Source organism: Perognathus longimembris, chromosome 10 (assembly GCF_023159225.1).
Source record: "Perognathus longimembris pacificus isolate PPM17 chromosome 10, ASM2315922v1, whole genome shotgun sequence".
Taxonomy (NCBI): Eukaryota; Metazoa; Chordata; class Mammalia; order Rodentia; family Heteromyidae; genus Perognathus; species Perognathus longimembris.
In genome coordinates, this window is record NC_063170.1 from 61,382,973 (window position 1) to 61,404,128 (window position 21,156).

The 21,156-nt window shown below is 37.7% G+C and overlaps 1 protein-coding gene across 1 annotated transcript in view; it reads right to left on the reverse strand.

Annotated features, from left to right (window-relative positions):
- Positions 1-21,156, reverse strand: part of Cntn3 (contactin 3) — a 217,076-nt gene that overhangs the window by 181,446 nt on the left and 14,474 nt on the right. The window contains exon 2 of the mRNA XM_048354886.1: positions 6,490-6,616. Coding sequence (XP_048210843.1) covers positions 6,490-6,616 — 127 coding nt within the window. The remainder of the gene's footprint in view (positions 1-6,489; positions 6,617-21,156) is intronic.

A 21,156-nucleotide genomic window follows, 5' to 3' on the forward strand; every position in this document is an offset into this window, starting at 1 on the left:
CCCCCAGTATTCATTGCATTATATTTCACATTTTTCTGATATTACCAGAAGGGGAGATGATGACATCTCTTTTTCCAGATGGGGTTACAAGGTGAAAATACGGACAGCTGGAGATCCTGGAAGCTGTATCTGACACCTGGAGGCATCTGTCTTAAAATGGAGTTATAATGTATAGAATGTTAATGAAGTTTTGTCATTTGGGCAGTAACTGTTATGCTTTATGATCTGTCCTGAAATGCCACACTATCATTTGTAGGTTTCAGTTTTAACATAATACGTAAGTTGTTATAGTTTACAACATGCTTGATTTCTGAAATATGACCCCGTCTCCAAATCCTTCACTTTTCTTCCTCCCTTGCTAATTTTGTTCCACTGCTTTTCAGTATCACAATGTGGACATTCACTACTAGCCAGGCTGGGAATGCAGAGGTGCAAACATGCAACTTCACCTTCAGAGGAGTGGCAAGTGATTGGGGCTATCCCATTGCATTGTATAATACAGGCAGGTTGGGGCTCACTCAGTGCATACTGTCTCAGTACAGAATCCAGAGCAAGAAAATATCAAGAAGAAATGCCTATATTAGTTGTCTACTTCTGTCTGCCCAGGAATTAACGAATATATTAAAGAAAATATATTTTTGGAACAACTACAATATGATATATAATACATACATATATAGGCCTATTATGTTGTAGTTGTTCTGACTATTTTATTGAGCTTAGTGGCTGTGAGTATGGGGACCAGAACTCACCAGCTGGAAGTCAGAATACTGTGAGGAATTGAGCTTGAGGATCAAGCACAGAGAACTGGGCTTAGAAAGGGAAATTGTGCAGTGGCTCAAAGTGGTGGAGCACTAGCCTCGAGTTGAAGAGCTCTGGGACAGTACCCAGACTTCAAGCCCCATAACAACAACAACAAAAACCAAAGAAAGAAGTTTAGTAGGAAGGATCGCATTTCCTATGGGCTGGGGGAATTTAAAGGAATAATAATATTTAGTTGCTTTGGGATATGAAAGTAAAATTGACAGTCACACCAAAACTCACATGGCAATAAAGATATATTAATACAAATACCATATTAACCACGCTTAAAATATGTCATCTGTGATCACAGGGTATGTTATAATGCAGATTATATAGTAGGTAATATTTCCATGTGCTCTACAATATGTCAGCACTTTATATTCTATCTTGGGAGTTCATAGAATCTATACAGTAGATAGATAGCCCAATACAGTGCTGCATAAAGCACAATGGGTAAAATTCTGCATGTACTTACATGCATGCATACATATCTCTATGTGATTACAGGGACAGATAATACATAATCTAAGACTTCCTTTCCTTATAGCCATGCCTCAAAGAAAAGGTCAGTAGAAATTAGTGTACAATTTTATTTTCCTTTAATATCTTATAATGATTACATGTAGTCAACTCTCAGTAATTTAAACAGGTACAAGAGGTGACTTCATTACAGAGATACATTGAAGATCTTTAAGTTGGAAAATCCCTTCATATTGCAGCAATAATTAGCTCTTAGTGCTATATATCCAAAGTTCCTCTTATAAGAATTTAATTTGAATACTTTACAGATTCTTTATAGCTGAATGAGAATGATATTCAGTCTAGAATAGTTGGTCCAACATAAAATTCTAGAGCTATAGATACATCTATTTGTCCCATATTATATGGTAGCTACTACCCATATATATCTAACACTCATGCTAAGTGAGGCTGCTATGATTGAGGAAGAAGAATTTTCATTTATTTAAATGTGATTTAATAAAATGTAATGGATTTACGCTTAAAGGCCACATATAACTACTGGCTACTACAGTGGTCAACAGAGCACTGAAGTCTTGAGCAAAGATAAGAGTTGAGAACAAACCTCCTTCAGTGCTACACCTTGTTTTGTTCATCCTACATCTTGTCTGAAAAATGAAACTAATAGTAAAAGTAGACAGAATGTACTGGTAACTATCTAGTGCTGAGGTCTGGTCATTGTCATAGCTTGTGGCAAAATGACTTTCTAGTCTTTTCTCAACATGTCCACATGTTCTCTCTATTGACCCCCTCACATGGTTTTGTTTACTTTCTGTCTGTAGTTTTTGCTGTAGTTTTACACAAATACACACTTCTTTAAATGCTGAAGTGGCAGAGATGTGCCTGCTCAAGGTGGTTCAGCAAATGCCAAGTATTTGTACTCACATGCAAAGCAAGAGGAAAGTCCTTCCCATTTCAGAAAAGTACTAATACTTCCTCAGGGTAACCTCTTTCAAGACCATCAGCAATTATGGGTGAGACAGAATACTAATTAACCTTTAAATAGAAGCCTTGGGGCTCCAGCAAGGAAATGTAAGAGAAAGAATAAAATTCTCAATTAAACCCTAAGACAAGTCATTTCTCCTGAGAATTTTTGAACTTTGGGATGTCTAATAGGACCAATTAAGAGTTTCTTTCTACCCAGTAGGAAAATAATAAAGGTAAGATCTCACAGTGGACAAGTATGCCTCAGTCTACATGGCAGGCTCTGGACTTTCAAAGGACATTCTTATATAAGTCTCTCAGACTTTATCCTGAATCTCTAGAGATAAATTTGGATACATTAAAAGTGACTTCATAAGACTCCTTAATGTCCATCCTTGGTGGTCTGCTTAGCTACTTATCTGTCTTTCAGTCTACGTAGATTTAGAAATATGTATATAATCTTACCTTTAGAAAACCTGTACAACTCTAACGTGTCTCTATATTTGAATTTTAAAGCAATGATTGGCATGCTAAGTTTATTCATTTGTCAAATGTAAGAAATCAACTTAAGTCACATATCTCTGCTATATCAGTTTGTAAAAATGAAACACACAAATGATAGTGTGGCATTTCAGGACAGATCATAAAACATAACAGTTACTGCCCAAATGGCAATACTTCATCAACATTCTATACACATAATCGATACATTTAAATTCAGACTTCACATGACTACTATAAAGTACATAAATACAATAATTACAACAAAAGGCTATTTCTAGGTCTCCAAACTCAATACATTGCATTGTTTGATTATACTATATAATCATAATTAATCTACTCATTTACAAATTCACTTATATATATATCGTATCTTTATAATATTTTAGCTGAGGACTGGGATGTAGCTCAGTGGCAAAGTGCTTGTCTAGCAAGTGCAACGTCCTGGGTTCGACCCTCAGTACCAAAAAAAAAAAAAAAAAGGACAATATTATAGCTGAATGCACTTGCTGCTAATTTATTCCTAAATGACAGGAAATATGACTTTAATGACAACAACAAAACAGAGCACAATGGTCATTTATATGGAATTCTTTATCATATTTACAGCCACATATATAAGAATATCCTCCCAGTGATGGGGAAAACAAATACATTTAAAAGGTGTCAGAAAGCTTTACGAAAATGGTGAAAAGAAATATTTCCAGAGAAATACACTGCTAAATTTTCTGTTCATCTTTCCCTCAAAGAACACATATTTCCAGATGTTGTATATAATGACAATCTAACACATAAAAATGTTTCTTGTTTCTTATTATCTTAGAACTTAGTTATATTCTAATTTCTATATAAGAAGTAAAAATAGGAGAAAACTCCATCCCACCTGTGCCAGTTCTGATCAGCAACCTGGAATTGTAACATTTACTCTTGCAACTATCCAGTCCTAAGTATGTTGCAGAATAATGTCGAAAAAGACTAGCTTTAATTGCTTTCACATGCAAAAATACAAAGGTCTAGCTTCTCACCCAATCCTGACCCAATTTACCAAGGACTGTTGGGTTCTATTATTTATATGCCTTCAGAGAACAATACAAGCTCAATACATTCTAAACGATGACGCTGAACATTTAGAATTTTATTAATATACAATGAAGTTGCTTGTTCTGTAGGTTATAGAAAAGGTTGCATAAGCATATGAATTGTGTAAGCATAGTTTTACAGCAGATGCTCATAATACTTGAAAAATCCTGTTGCTATGAAGGTATCTTGAGCACACCCTCCATCCACGTATATGAAAGTTGCATGTGCTATTTATAAATAATTCACTTCTTTATTAAAGCAGATCTCCTAAAAGAAAAACTTGTTCATCTTGTGTTATTTAACCAAGTGAATACACATCCCATCCAAACTACCTGTCATCACCTCTAAGTATTGGTATTGTTATCATGAAATGATGAGAATTCAATTTTCTCTTTGTTTTGTCCTTGTACCTGAATGTCACTGCTCAGGGTGGCCAGTGGGCAGGTTTTTACATAATCTTAAAAGTACAATATTTAACATGATGATAAAAATCTAAGAAATAAAGTACATTTTCACTTTAAGAATTACTAAGTGCCAGGTTTAGAGGTACAGGAGCAGTCAGGACTAGAGAAACTTTTTTTTTTTCTGGTCAAGGGCCATTTGATTATTCGCCTCATCATTTGACATGCGTACAAAATGATCAATACAGACAGATGGCCATGAGTAGCCAATAATAAGCGTATAGGAAACAAACATAGCTGTCCTGTCATATACCAAAATGGTTTGCAGGCCAGACATTCTGTGGGCCAGACATTCCTCAACTCGGTTAACATATCAGGAGGCAGAAGTGGGAGAATCTCAATTCAACTGTACCCAAGCAAAAAATGCAAGGCTCTGACTAAAAATAGAAAGAAAAAGAGTGAGTGAGCAAGCAAGAAAGAGAGAAAGAAACAGGAGGAACAGGAACAGAAAAAGAAAGGGAAGAATTAAAAGAAAAGGAAGCAAGAAAGGACAAAGGACTGAGGTGCATCTCAAGTGGTAGAGAACTTGAGCTCAATACTCAATATAACCAATATATTATTTTGTATTATATCATTGCAATATATATAGCAATATATATACATATGTTTCAAATACATACCTTTTAAATTATGGTATTAAATAACCTATAAAAGCCTCTTTTTTTCAATTTTTTATTATTAAACTGATGTACAGAGAGGTTACAGTTTCATACGTTAGGCACTGGATACATTTATTGTAATGTTTGTTACCTTTTCCCTCATATCCCCCTCTCTCTTCCCCCCTTCCCTTTCCCTCTATGAGGTGTTCAGTTCACTTACACCAAACAGTTTTGCAAGTATTGCTTTTGTAGTTGTTTGTCTTATTTTACCCTGTGTCTCTCAATTTTGGTATTCCCTTTCAAATTCCTACTTCTAATACCAGTATACATGGTTTCCAATATACTCACATAAGATTACAGAGATAGTGTAGGTACAACCACAGGAAGGTGAACAAGAACATCATCAATAATAGAAGCTACAGATACACATGGGACGTTGAAAGTAGTTACAACCGTGATATAACAATCGTTTCCATAACATGGAGTTCATTTCACTTAGCATCATCTTATGTGTTCATAAGGGTATAGCTATTGGACCTTGTGATGCTCTGCTATGACTTGCCTAAACCTGTACTAATTATTCCCAATAAGGGAGACCATAGAGAGTCCATGTTTCTTTGGGTCTGGCTCACTTCACTTAGTATAATTTTTTCCAAGTCCTTCCATTTCCTTACAAATGGTACAATGCCATTCTTTCTGATAGCGGCATAAAATTCCATTGTGTATATGTACCACATTTTCCTGATCCATTCATCTTCTGAGGGGCATCTGGGTTGGTTCCAGATTCTCGCTATGACAAATTGTGCTGCAATGAACATTGTTGTGCTGGTGGCCTTACTGTGATTTTGTTTGTGTTCTTTTGGATAGATACCCAAAAGTGGGGCTGCTGGGTCATAGGGGAGTTCTATATTTAGCCTTCTGAGGAATCTCCATACTGCTTGCCAGAGTGGCTGAACCAGTTTACATTCCCACCAACAATGAAGTAGGGTTCCCTTTTGGCCACATCCCCTCCAACAATTGTTATTGTTAGTTTTCTTGATATATGACATTCTTACTGGGGTGAGATGGAATCTCAATGTTTTTTTTTTTCAAATTTTTATCATCAAACTGATGTACAGAGAGGTTACAGTTTCATACGTTAGGCATTGGATACATTTCTTGTACTGTTTGTTACCTTGTCCCTCATGTCCCCCTCCCTCCCCCCATTTCCCTCCCCCGCCCCAAGGTGTTCAGTTCACTTACACCAAACAGTTTTGCAAGTATTGCTTTTGTAGTTGTTTCTCTTTTTTTACCCTGTGTGTCTCAAATTTGGTATAGTTTACCCCTACAATATATATGTTCCTGACAAATAATGTAAAACCCAATATTTCAGGTTAAATTACATTACAAGTCGGTGAAATGACATTGCATGTTTAAAATATCATACCATATACTTACAATGAAGTGAATAATCAATCAAACCAATGCTGTCTGTATTCAATGTTCATAGAATCAGATCTGTTACTTCATATATTACTTCATACTGATAGCCTAACTACACCAAAGTAAAAAAAAAAATGCAATCTTTTAAAAACTTTCTTGTCTCCAAATTTCCATTGTACCTGTAATGAGGTGAAGGATTTCCTCTTGCTTCACAGGTGAAAGTTATCTTTTTATCTTCTGAACCAACAGGGAAAATGCTATGGCTGGGCTCCTTGATAAACACAGGGCCTTGTAAGAGCAGCTCACCTAGGTAGGTAAAGAAACAAAAACAGTGGTAAGTAAATGGAATTATAAAAGGTCCAGTCTACCACTGAAGACAAAAACAAGCAAGGAGTTACTTGTTCTTTCTTAAGGAGCATCATTCTAAACAATGTAGTATCTGCACTAATGAAAGTCAGTATAAAACATTTCCAGATTAATAAAATGACATCAAACTGTAAAAATAAAAGATAAAAATCCTTCCGTAGTTACGTTGTAACAATAAGCAATACTCAAGTGATGGGGTTAAATAAAATATTTAAGCTACTATGAAACATATTTTGTCTTTTGTCTGCAAAATCTAAACCTGAAACAATACCAGTTGAACACTTGAAGTATTGGGTTCCTCATAAAAGTTGCTGAGTTTAAAAATCTTAAGATTGGCTATGTAATTTTGCTATTTTCAACAACAGAAAAGCTCTCAATATTTGATGGAATTTCCATTTATCACCATTAAAATGAAGTAGAAGACACAGCACTGGCCAAGAGGCTTTCAAAATATGTCCTTATATGAACTTGAACATGCTCTGAAGATAAATTCGACATATACACACAGAGAACCAAATATCTTTGTTTTTGTAGTATGCAGTTGAAAGGATTGATACACTGCCTTCACCAAATGCTTATGCAACTGTAGTTGTATAATCATTGCCAGAGAATTTCTGAAAACAAACAAATTCACAGAAATAATGACAGAAAAAGAAGCAGCACTTTACTCTGCTGCCTTGGAATGCTCAGCAGAATTGCAGAGGAGTTGCTGTTGAAGCAGAGAATGAATAAAATGAATAAACATACCAAGAAAGAAACAGAGCTTATGAACAGGAAGTCAAGGAAAATGAAATGGAATAGGCTCGAAAGGTCCTAAATATATGAAATTACATTTTGGCTACTTTAACCAGCAATAGCATTTAGACAAACATGTGTCACACCTAGGACATAATAATCACAATTCAGTGAAGAAGACAACAGCAGCTAAGTGAATGCTCAAGGCCCAGTTCCGTTTGCTAATGCTCACCATGCTCTTTGAGGTAAGTGCCATAATTGTTCCCTAGGTACAAACAAGGAACACTGACACTAAGAGACGTCTGTTGTCCTGATTTCAGAATGTGTACCAAAACATCCCATTTTACCTGATTTCCAGGGTCTATGCACAGACAATCTCTTGCCTTTTGTAAATAGAATTGGCTTTGTGTGAATACTGCCCTAAGTGTAGGATTTTGGACGGCAATGGGAGTCATATTAACAAGACAGTCTTACAGCTGAGGAAGGTCAGTCACATGGATCACTAGATCTTAGAGTGAGGGTAGACATAGCCAATAGTCTTAAGACAGGAATTGGTAACACTCCCCAGCCCCCACCTATTAGTGATTCCTACATAAAGAAATTCCAGCAAACACAACACCCCAGGGAGCTTCTCCAGTTGGCAATATTCCTTGTGTATGGCAGGGTAACTAATTCAGTATATAACAGAGGTGATCATCTGGAAACTTAGAGACTGTCCTATGTATCGCTTTGTCTGGAATGACTTTAGCCTGGACCCATCCTGAATACACCACTCACTATAAGTCTAAAAACTTTTAGTCATTGTTGTCCATCATTCTATCAAATCTTCAAAGCTGACAGCAGTTTGAGATCATTCCGGGATTTTCTGTCATTGTCAAATGTAAAGGTAATGTCGAGGAGTGTGCCTTCAAATTTCAGTCTTACTCACTCCAGTCACCTTTCCACTAACACCTTTCCAGAAATCCTTGACTCTCCCCGGGCCCTTGAGAAACATCAATCACTCTCTACCATCGGCCTTGTTCTTCACCTGACAGTAACTCTTACTTAGAAAGAGAAAAAGGAAAATGGAGCAAGGGAAAGCTTCACTTTTCCTTTGTAAAAAACAAACACCTTCAGAAGAAATGAATTTTAAGACAGCTACTACCACTTCTAATTGGAAAGGAACAATTGAGAGGAGAACACTACCACTTCCTCAGTTTCTTTCCCCTCAACCAATGGTGTGACAAAGGGGGACCCACTCTGTAGAAAACATGCTTGGAATTTTGAAGTTTGGTCTTTCTGCAGGCTACTGATACACAGTAGCATCTTTTTGGGGGCAGCGGGCAGTGAGCCACAATACTCAGCGAACCACAGGATCCCATGAGAAAGTAACCAATAGTCTACAACATACCTAGTGTGTTGATAAGCTAAGTTCTGTGGTGGATTACGTATGGCAAATACATTTGCCATTTGCAGTGTTTTCCTACCTCAGAACCCCATTCAGTGAGTCAAGAGGGGTCTATATGTTTGTTATTTATCTGTGTCAAAGTCATTGCTTTATCCCTAGAGCTCCTATAACATGATCGATATACAACATCCGTCTCTTGTTGAAGAAGGGATTAAGAATGAAACAGTTCTCATAATAATGCTACATATGGCAGGTACCATTGTATATCTGGGGACTAAAGAAGCTAAGCTTTTAATCCCAGAGTTTACCTTCTCACCTTGTGTGTTGTTTGCCCCCTCAAGCAGGGAAGCCCAGAACAAAAGGAAACAACTTTACCACAGTAACATGGTTTCATGAAGGACACATGAAGTCAGCTTCCCAGCCCTCACTTCTAGATTTATTTTAATTTTCATGACACCACCCTAACCTGAAGCTGCTGAAAGACAAGAAACAACCACCAGCCTACTTTTCCAAACTTTCCTGATGAATCTGGATGTAACTACCTGTAAGGCTCACATACACCATCTCTGATATGTAAAGCTCCTGAAGGTATCCCAGCCTTTCAGCAGCATTTCAAGCCTCCAATGACACTTTAAAAAATACGTAAGTGAGGGGCTGGGATATGGCCTAGAGGCAAGAGAGCTTGCCTAGTATACATGAAGCCCTGGGTTCAATTCCCCAGCAACACATATACAGAAAATGACCAGAAGTGGTACTGTGGCTCAAGTGGCAGAGTGCTCACCTTGAGCAAAGAGAAACCAGGGACAGTGCTCAGGCCCTGAGTCCAAGGCCCAGGACTGGCCAAAAAAAAAAAAAAAAAAAAAAAAAAAGGAAAAAGGAAATTAAAAATTAAAAAAATACGTAAGTACAAATTAATAATCAAATATGACAGGTATATTCAGGCACATCATACACATAAAAAATAAAAAAAAAAAAGGACAAAAGCTACTCAATCTAGCCATCCCAGAAGAAAAAGTTACGGAGATATGGTAAGGTGTATAATGTTTGAGTCTCTTGCCTTACAATATAACCTTGAGATGAATAGATTCTGAAAGCTTTGAGAAGCTGAATGAAATTATGAACCATTTTCCTCAAAAGGAGTGTTGATCCTCCAAAGACAGGGATATTTTGTAAACCAGCACAAAGGATCCTGGCTGAACAGGGAAGAAACCTCTTGCCTAACCAAATGGGTTCAATGTAACATTTGGATTGATGCTAAACTTTACTTTTTGTGACAAGGGCATTTTTTTCTCACATGCTTGTCTGGCTCCAATGCTGCATTTTAAGTTTACAACCTAAAATAAAGGGCATATAACATTTCCAAACAGGACTAATAAGTCCCAACAATCCAATCCTAAGGTGTTTTTTTCCCCCCAAACACCCACAGGCAACTAGGAATAACTGTCTCTGAATGTAAGTACAAGCTTTATGAGCTCCTAAGGTAATGTCACGTAAAAGATCAAACTGCCCCCGATCTATTCTAATGGCCATACGGTATACAATTTTTATGAAATATGACAAAAAAGAATAGACAAGGGATTCCAGGCCGTTGCATTTCTTTTGCTAAAAGAAACAAAATTCCTAAAAGACAGGAGACATTATCGCTGAATTTCCTAAGGAATAGGAGGGCAAACGCCATTGTTCCTTGTTGGTCTACATGAGAAAATAGGAGTGTTTCTTGAAACAAAGGCAATGCATTCTAAAAGGGAGATTAGGATGGCGGATACTGCAGGCAGAACTCACAAAGAAATACATCTAGACTAGAATATTTCATGCACTTTATTGATATCAGACTAGAACAGAATAAGCTGTGGACAAAGTTTAGGAAAAGTCCAATAATACAAAACCAATGAGAAGAGATCAATAGTCTTAAGTCCTATTCTGCAAACAGATAAAAATAATGTTAAGATGGAAAATTTTTATAGACATAGGATATCATCATTTTTTGGCATTTGTAGTGGAAAGCTGGAAAATGCCAAAGAAATAAGACAAAAATAAAGCTTTCATTTATATTCTTTCAAAGTCAAAGAAAGATGAAGTATTCAATCTTAGAATAATTTGTTTCTCTAAAAGATCATTTAAATGTCACACGCGTGCAGCATGTGAGAAATCGGCCATGGCAACAGGGTTGTCCCTCAAGAGCCTGCTGGCTATTCCTCACCACCATCACCCCCTAGCATCCAGGACTGGCATTCTCATGGCATCTGAAAGGGCCAGATGAATTGGCTTTCTGGAATCCTTTGTAGCTCTTGGCTGTGGAGCAGTATACAAAAAGGAAATGCACTCCTTCACAGTATGAGAACAGAAAGTTCTCACGAGGCAGTAGCAGTTTGCTAAGCTTGCTATATAATAAAGCTTCAAAAATTTGGGAACTGTATTAACAAACTTATGTTGCAAGTCTGAGATGAAGATACTGTGAGGATTTTAGGAAGGGTCTCTCCTAGTCTCTCTAACTGGTTTTCAGGGAGTCTTCTTCCTGTTTCTCTGCATGTTGTCTTCCCTCTGTATGTGTCTGTGTCTGCATTTCCCTTTTGAACAGGGACACCAGTCCTGATGGATGAGTGTACACTCTGATGACTCCTTCACTGCATGCATCTGCAGTGAATCAGCTTCCAGTGAAAGTCATATGTGTTGGTATTTGTAGTTAGCACTTCAACATATGAAAAGCAGACCGAGGGAGAGCACAATGAAATGGGTCACAAGGGATAAAGAAGACAAGGCAACAAACAGTACAAGAAATGTATCCAATGCCCAACGTATGATACTGTAACCTCTCTGTACATCAGTTTGATAATAAAAATTTGAGAAAAAAAAAAAAAAAGAGTATAGCTGGCTGGGAATGTGGCTTAGTGGTAGAGTGCTGGCCTAGCATGCATGAAGCCCTAGGTTTGATTCCTCAGTACCACATAAACAGAAAAAGCCAGAAGTGTTGCTGTGGCTCAACTGGTAGAGTGCTACCCTTGAGCAAAAATGAAGCTCAGGGGCAGTGCCCAGGCCCTGAGTTTGAGCCCCAATACTGGCAAGAAAAAAGAATGTAGCAGCTGGACACCAGTAGCTCACACCTGTAAACCTACCTACTCAGGAGGCTGAGGTCTGAGGATCTGGGTTCAAAGCCAGCCTGGAAAAAAACCCATGAGACTTTTATCTCCAATTAATCACCAAAAAATCCATTAGTGGAGGTGTGGCTCAAGTAGTAAAGCACTAGCCATGAATTAAAAAAAAAAAAAAAAAAAAAAAAACTCAGGGACAGCGCCCAACTGAATGCATCACAGCCAAAAAATTTACTTCACTATTATCAACAATAGTTCAAAAACATTTTGTGGGACATGCCTTGCATCATTAAGAGGCAATCAGCTGGCCCCGCCTGTTTTCCCAGCCCTGGGGCCAAATGGCTGTTATGCTGGAACTGGAAGGGGTGGTCCTAGATAGCCCCGCCTGCCTTCCAGTTCCGCAGAACCAGAAAGGCGGTTCTAGCTGGCCCCACCTCCCAGCCTTAGGACCACATGTAGCCAAGATGGCGCCTGGTGGTGAACCCGGAGGCGGTCCTGTGGGCTGTGACTTAGAATTAGGCAACCTCTTAGGATTGGTCCCTCGGCTCTCCACCCTTGGCGGACAGCTCAGGCTGCCCCTCATAGCCACTAACTAGCTAGGTGTGCTACACCCCTTCCCTTCCTGCTGCTCTCTGACCCTTTTAAGAGTGTGACTCCTCCATGAATAAACTGAGATTGCCAGACAAAAAAAAAAAAAGAAGACCAAGCTGGAAGCTTTCAGACAGAATTTCTGATTCTAATTTACTTAATTATGGTGGTACAGTACTAGAGTTTAAATTCAAGGCCTTTTCATACTTGTGAGGGTGGTGTTCTCATTTGAGTCAGTACTTTTTACCTCCAGTATGTTTCAGATACAGTCTCATGTTTTTGTTTGGGCTTGCCTAGACTGTAATCTTCACTTCTAGGGCCTCCTGAGTACCCAGGATGACAGATATGAAACACCATACCCACCTTATTTACGGAGATGGAATCTCACTATTTTTGGCCTAGGTTAGCTTCTATTACTATACCTAAATACCTAGGATTACAGACATAAAATACCTCTCTCCGCCATGTTTTTTTTTTAAGTTAATGAAATGTTGACTTTCCCTTTCTTTTTTTTTTTTTCAAATTTTTATTATCAAACTGATGTACAGAGAGGTTACAGTTTCATACGTTAGGCATTGGATACATTTCTTGCACTGTTTGTTACCTTGTCCCTCATACCCCCCTTCCTCCTCCACCTTTCCCTTCCCCCCACCCCCCTGGAGGTGTTCAGTTCACTTACACCAAACAGTTTTGCAAGTATTGCTTTTGTAGTTGTTTGTCTTTTTTTACCCTGTGTTTCTCAAATTTGGTATTCCCTTATATTTCCTACTTCCAATACCAGTATACACGGTTTCCAATATACTCAGATAAGATTACAGAGATAGTGTAGGTACAACCACAGGAAGGTGATACAAGAACCTCATCAATAATAGAAGCTACAGATACACATAGGACGTTGAAAGTAGTTACCACTGTTATATAACAATTGTTTCCATAACATGGAGTTCATTTCACTTAGCATCATCTTATGTGTTCATAAGGGTATAGCTATTGGGCCTTGTAATGCTCTGCTATGACTTGCCTAAACCTGTACTAATTATTCCCAAAAAGGGAGACCACAGAGTCCATGTTTCTTTGGGTCTGGTTCACTTCACTTAGTATAATTTTTTCCAAATTCTTCCATTTCCGTACAAATGGAACAATGTCATTCTTTCTGATAGAGGCATAAAATTCCATTGTGTATATGTACCACATTTTCCTGATCCATTCATCTACGGAGGGGCATCTGGGATGGTTCCAGATTCTCGCTATGACAAATTGCACTGCAATGAACATTATTGTGCTGGTGGCTTTACTGTGATTTTGTTTGTGGTTTTTTGGATAGATACCCAAAAGTGGGGCTGCTGGGTCATAGGGGAGTTCTACATTTAGCCTTCTGAGGAATCTCCATACTGCTTGCCAGAGTGGCTGAACCAGTTTACATTCCCAACAACAATGAAGTAGGGTTCCCTTTTGGCCACATCCCCTCCAACAATTGTTATTGTTAGTTTTCTTGATATATGACATTCTTACTGGGGTGAGATGGAATCTCAATGTTGTTTTGATTTGCATTTCTCTTATGGCCAGATATGAAAACTATTAGAGGAGGAAGGAGCATCTGACACTATGACTGTATATCACAGAAAAGCCATCAGAGACCCTTTGAGTTCACAAACCAACATGAACTACAAAACTCAAGAGATCTGTGTTAGAAAAATAGGCCTCTTATCAACTGCAGCTGAACACTATATTGCAAAGACATTATAGCATAGCAAAAGATGAGAGAGATGAGAAAAACAAAAAGCTTTGCGGGAATTTCTAAGATTGGGAATGCTATTGAGCAACTAGGTTGAAAGATGAATTGCAGTTCAATGACACCTGCCTGGAGCATTAGAGTTAGCACAGCAGACACCAAAATCATGTGAGAACCCTGTAAGCATTCAGCTAATAGGTTATTTGTTTGCAATCTGTCCATCAGCAGAATGGCAGGGACTACAAGGAAAACTGCAACGAACAATCAGACAATTAGAACTGAAAAGGATGGTTTCAGCTTCACAGGGGTTAGGAGCAAAATGTTCAAGCAAAAGGATGCTCTTTTCTTAAGCGGTGGAGCTCTTTCAAAGAATGACAATGTTTTCTTAAGAATTCCAATAATTCTTAAACTGCAACCTGATAAACAACAACAACAGAAACAAGCACCCATCCCGTCCACCTAACTTGTACACAATGGTTGGCAACCATGGATAACACCTGTAATTGTGTACTATGTTTAGGAAACTAATAAACTGCCATGAAAGTTCTCATCTACTTTACTGGACTGATGATCAATCTGTGTAAAAGTTCAGTGGGAGATGAGAATTTGGATACAGATAATAGATAAAATGTCTGATATTTTAATCTGATTTTATAAACTCAATGGGTATTTTTCTAATTGTGGCCATATACTTTTCAATTGAGTGAGAAAAGTGGTTAATTGGTGTACAGTTACACTATCAGAAAGAATTAATGTCTTTGTGAATTAAAACAGACATAGAGAAGCTAGAATGAAATCCTTGAGTATCTGAAATATTTTCATAGTTATGTTGCAGCTTTGAAAAATTTTACATTCATGCTATTGTCTCCATATGAATGTGTGCTCCAGTGCTTTTAACCTGCCTGATATCCTCCCATAATTTGCTGACCATAACTGTAGCTTTCTTGCTAGATAGTTTAATAGAAACTTCATGCCAAAAACAAAAAAACCTAAATGCTACTGTTGGACACATTGTGTGATGTGAACAATACAATGCAAGAACAAAATTCATCATCGACATTCTCAGTTTCTATTACGCCAACTTTCACTGAGCATCTCTGAAATGTGCAGGTTCACAAAGTACTCACCAGTCTACAGAAAGAGTTCATTAATAAAACCCTTTAGAAAAATCTCTTAGAATCATGTTCTGAAAGGTTTTAATACAGATGATTACATTTGTGATTTCTATTCTTTGCCAAAGAGTTGGGGTCAGGGCTCCTTGAGTCCAGTCATAATTTCCTTCGTACTGTTTAAAAAGAGTATTTCATTTCAAATGCTAGTTCAAGGCCATTGTTTCTATGAAAACATAATTCTACAATAAAGAATTCCTATTATGTACTGTTGGCAATGGAGATGCTATTAAGAAACAATTCTAGCTGGTAATTGTATCCTGTAGTATTTCTGCAGCTGTAATCACCTATGGTAGCAAAGAGCACTATCTTTTCTAGGCCTAACAGTCAGCAGAACCCAGCATTTAGCATTGAGCTTAGAAAATATCATGTCTTCTCCATTTTCCACTTTTTTCCTCAGGTAAGAATCATTTTTGTTATTTTTATATTGATGGAAGGACATGAGCTGACTTGTGGAGGTGAGTATTTTCAATATGATTTATTTTACATAGAAAATACACAGATATATGAAGTCCCAAATATAAATGCTTTTAGAAAGCTCCTTGAAATAATAAAGAGTTTGTACTTTATACTGGCTAATATGATTTTTATTATGTCATATTCTACTAGATCAGACCCACTCTGCTTTATCCTTTTGCCTGGATGCTAGATATGCATATGAGATTATTATCATCATTCATCACTCAGTTCTTAGCCCTCCTGTGCTACTCCTAGTCCAGAGCTGAGTCTCTTACTACCAGTATGCTATTTAATTGTTTAAAGTGAATGGATGATAATTGGAAGAGTGTTTTTTTTCCATTTGCTTCACATAGGAATGAAACCTTGGAAATTAAGGGGAAAAATTATGCTCAAGATATATTAAAGACAAAACAGAATTCTTTTCCAAATCTGTTGAACTGCCAGACCTAAGAACTGAACTCTACAGATCTAAGGAAAAGAATATTCTGTGCATTCCTACCATGATGGTAAATAAAGATACTCATTTTATTTTGAGTACCATTGTTTCTTGATAGGGGACACTATAATCCAAAATACATCCTTAATTTACATTTAGTTATTAAGCACATACATTCCTGCATATTCTCAATGTCAACAATCTACAAAGCAAAATCAGACATGGCTATTTAATCCCAAACTTGACCATGTGCATTTGTTAGATCTCCTGATTCCATGGCATATATTAAACCACATGACTTCAATTATGGAGTGCATTTTAATTTTTATCACTTGATTTATTATAGGCATAGATTAAATATAAGCAATCCTCAGGAGCGGAAAGGGATGAGTTAAACATAAAGCTCTGTCCACTTTCCAGTTCTAGAGAATGACTTGGCAATAATGCATCAGAAGCAAGAACACTGCAGAGGAAGTCAATGAAACTGTGCTCTCAAGCCCTACATTAATCTTTGCTTGGCACTGCCATTTGGTAGTATCTCCTCCTGGTCTCAATTTGTAGAAGAACTTTGGGGCATCCTAACAATACTGCTACTCTACTACTAAATAGTACAGTTATTTTTCAGTTTACTTACTCATATGCGAACTTTAAACTTTCAGAAGATAGCAACCACATTCTACACACACTTTGTTGGGCACATCTAACATACATGACAAAATTGTTACATGACAGAAGCCATCTTTTGTATTTCTATGCATATATGCCATTGCAAGTTATCTTAATTTTCCAGATGTCAGAGCTAATTAAAGACAGATTTGAACATTTGTAGGACAACTGTAAGCAGATATTCTATCTCTAACTATCATACGTGCATTCCAGTGTAAAATAATTTATCCCCTAAGTATAGCAACTTATAACAGAAGTTAATTCAGTGACCAAACCTATCACTCTTATAAAACAACTCTTTTCTCAGACAGTCATCCACTGTCATTTGGTAGCTATTCCTGCTTGGGCAATTTGTAGACTCTTTGGGTGGCCCAAACCTCATCCACTTATTTTTGAGTACTGTAAATATGGCCCTACACAGGAGTAGCTCCACTAACACACATACACCCCCACACCCCCACCCACTCACACATAAATAGCACTTTTAACAACAACAACACTCCAGCAGTAATCTATTGCAGAACCTCTGAGTGCTGAAGCAGAACTCCATATCTTGATTTTAATGACTTGTTTGAAAGTAACAGCTGCCCTAGCCATTAAAACAAACCACAATAAAAAAGTTTAGCTTCTAGTCTCTTTCATTGCTACAATCTATAAGAAAATCCACTACATTTATTTTTTTTTCTCAGAGGGGTGAGCATTTGCACAGGTCTTGAGAAAGAGACAAAAATCCACAAGAAATCATTTATGTGAAGCATGAATTTAGTTAACAAATAATCAACATGAAATTCTTACCTTGGGCTAAATCTTCTAAAGTTAGGATATAACGTAAGCATTCAAATCAGTAACCCGCTGGCTGCCTGAACAACTCGACATTTGGGGTATTTTGCTTCACAGTGGGAGCTTCGGGCTTGCTGTTCAGATAGGTCCTCAGCTAGATTGTCTTTTCAGAATTCAGCTAACCTTAAATTCTCCAGTGATGAGAAATGTAGATGGTCCATCACATATGCTTGGAAACTAGTTTGCAGAAGTAAAAGTTGGTGGCTACTGGGTCAACTCTATCCTGAGAACTTCAGTTTAGATCACAGGATGTTCAGAAGCAAGGAAACAAAACAAAACAACTTTCTAGAATTGACCTCATTTGAAGATGTAAGATATGAGGCATAAGGTAGTTTCATATCTATCCCCCTACCTATCATCTATCTATCATCTACTTACATATCTACAAATGCATTTCTCAACCTACCTACATAACTACCTATATATTATCTATCTCACATCTATCTACCTACAAATCAATCTATCTATCTATCTATCTATCTATCTATCTATCTATCTATCTATCTATCTATCTACTTAGCTACCTACCCACCTACCTATCTAGATATCCATTTATCTATGTGGTAATGAGGACTATACTCAGTGCCTCTTGCTTTCTAGGCAAGCAATCCACACTTGAGCCAAGACTGCAGATACTCTTTGCCTTGCAAGGTATGGACTTGCCTTATGACCTTGCTTATCTGGGCTATAATCTTACTACCTGTGCTTCTCTGTATCTCTGTGTGGAAGATAGGCAAACACCACTGTGTTCAGTCATTTTACTTACATTTTACTTGGGATCACAGGGGAATGCACCTTTCTGTCCAACTACTGGCTGAGTTAGAATCTCACAAACCTTGTGCACGTACTGATTTCAAACTGTGATTCTCTAATATCTCTCCCTCCAACTTCCTTGTTCTATCCTTATTAAAACCAACAAATCAAATAACAGGCAATCCTAAGTCAACAGTGTGCACTTCAGTCTCTACTTTTAAAGACTCTAGTCCTCCAGGGAATAAGGCTCTCATGAATTCCAGGAAGCAATTCACTTATCAGTATTTGCAAAATGACTTTGTTCACCAAAGAAGTTATCTCGAATTTCAGAGTGTTATTTTTTTTCCTGGAAATGATTTGCCTTCAAAGAAAAAAAATGTTTTGGTACTCCAGCCAACAATATTCCAACATGACCAGAAATTCAGCTTAATGCATTGAATTATCCAGCTCCCAAAGCTTCCCTATTTTAATAATTTGGGATAAAGCAGCCTCCTTGCTCCTCAGAGTACGTCCTTTGTGTTCCTAAACAGCAAACAGGCAGATTATTCTATAGTTGGTAATAGAATAAGTGCTTGGAATAAAACAACAATCTTAAAACTGTGTATTTATACTTTAAGATGGAGGATTAAAAACTAGGCCCTATGTGTCAAATCTGACTGGCATCTGATTTTGGAAAGCAGGAAAGTGAACGAATAGCATTTAATGATATATGGACTTTAAATTGCATTGTCCATAAATAAAGTTTTGTTGGAACACAGCTGCCGCCCTCACTTTTTTACCTGTTGCCCACGGCTGCTTTTAGATTGCAATGCTAGTGCTGAATACTTATGACAAGGACCCTATGACCTACAAGCCTGAAAATACCTACTACCTAGCACTTTCTGAAAAGTGTGCTGATTGCTTTTCTAAGAAGGAGAATTTCTGCTGGGAGAAGCAGCAATAGTAGATCCAAAAGGCATCATATTCTTCCATAAAAACTTCTGCTTACCTTTAGGAAAATCATTCAAGGACTGGGAATGTGGTCTAGTGTTACAGTGCTTTTCTAGTATGCACAAAGCCCTGGGTTTGATTCCCCAGCACCACATATACAGCAAAATCCAGAAGTGGTGCTGTGGCTCAAATGGCAGAGTGCTAGTCTTGAGAAAAAAGAATCCAGGGACTGGCAAAGCAACCATGATGGAAGGAAGGAAGGAAGGAAGAAAGGAAGGAAGGAAGGGAGGGAGGGAGGGAGGGAAGGAGGGAGGGAGGGAATGAGGGAGGGAGGGAGGGAGGGAGAAAGGAACAGAGGAAAGAAGGAAGGAAGGAAGGAAGGAAGGAAGGAAGGAAGGAAGGAAGGAAGGAAGGAAGGAAGGAAGGAAGGGAGGGAGGGAGGGAGGGAGGGAGGGAGGGAGGGAGGGAGGGAGGGAGGGAGAGAGGGAGGGAGGGAAATCCTTTCAAGATCTCTGGGCCACTAAGTTACCGCTTTTGATTTGGGAATTACTTCAACAGTATGAGTATTTGAAGCAAAGGTTAGGAATATCTTTTCAGTGGGACCACAGTACCACAGGTAGAATTTGGATTTATTATTGCATATGTTTGCTTAGCCTCACCACACATTTTTTTTCATTGTATCTGTGGAAGGTTAATTTATGAAAAGGCAATCTAATAATTCTATTGATTACAGCACTGTGTGGAAAACAGGAAGCATCCTCATCTTTAAGATGGTTATGAACATTAATATTTTTGGTTCAGCTATCTAATTTGAACAAGTAATCTTTAAAGTATTATGTCTAAAACAAAAAGTTCCCATTAATCTGTAGACATTGCAATTTCCTAAAAGGAAAAACATATTTTTTCATAATTCCTGAGCTTGACCTCAGAGACTAACACTTGCTAGGTGGGTGTTCTACCATTTAAGCCACATTTCCAGCTTCCAGATAATAAGGGTACCAGTGCATCATGTTGTCTGGGCCAGAAAGTCTGTAACTATCTGCTTTGCTTGTTTTTTCTTTCCCACCCCAGGACTAACTGGACTGGACACCTCTTATTTTTGGCTTCCAATCAAATCTGGGATCACAGGTGTCCTCCACTATAGTCAGCTTTTTCTATAGTCAGCTTTTCCTGTGTTTTTCTATTGGGATCTTCGGATATCCTTTGCCCAGAATGGTCTAGATGCACGATGTGCCTGATCTTAGCCAGAAGCTGGGATGACAGGCACAAGTCACTGCTCCTGGATGAAATAGAATGTTTATAATATCTACCTCATAATGAACTGAGTATCCTAAGAAGTTCTTATTGAGACAATTCTCTAACAAGCATTGCTTCATACCCTGTGTTCAGACAATTACATACTAAAATGTATCAATGGAAACTCAACAAAAGAAGCAGCAGAAACATTTCAAAAACACCATAGGAAAAAACCCCATTCAGCTTTTTTTATACTGTTGTTAGCTGAATGTTTATCTTTTCTTTTCCCCATAATAGGAATAACGGCCAAAGCACTGAATATTTTCAGTTCATTGGGCTGCATAATCAAGCAAATAAAAAAGTCACTTGTGGCCTTGTATACACTGCAGTAAATAATATACCTTAAATAAAGGTAAATGCTTAGTAGGAAACTCATGCATTGTTTAATAGCTAGCACTTC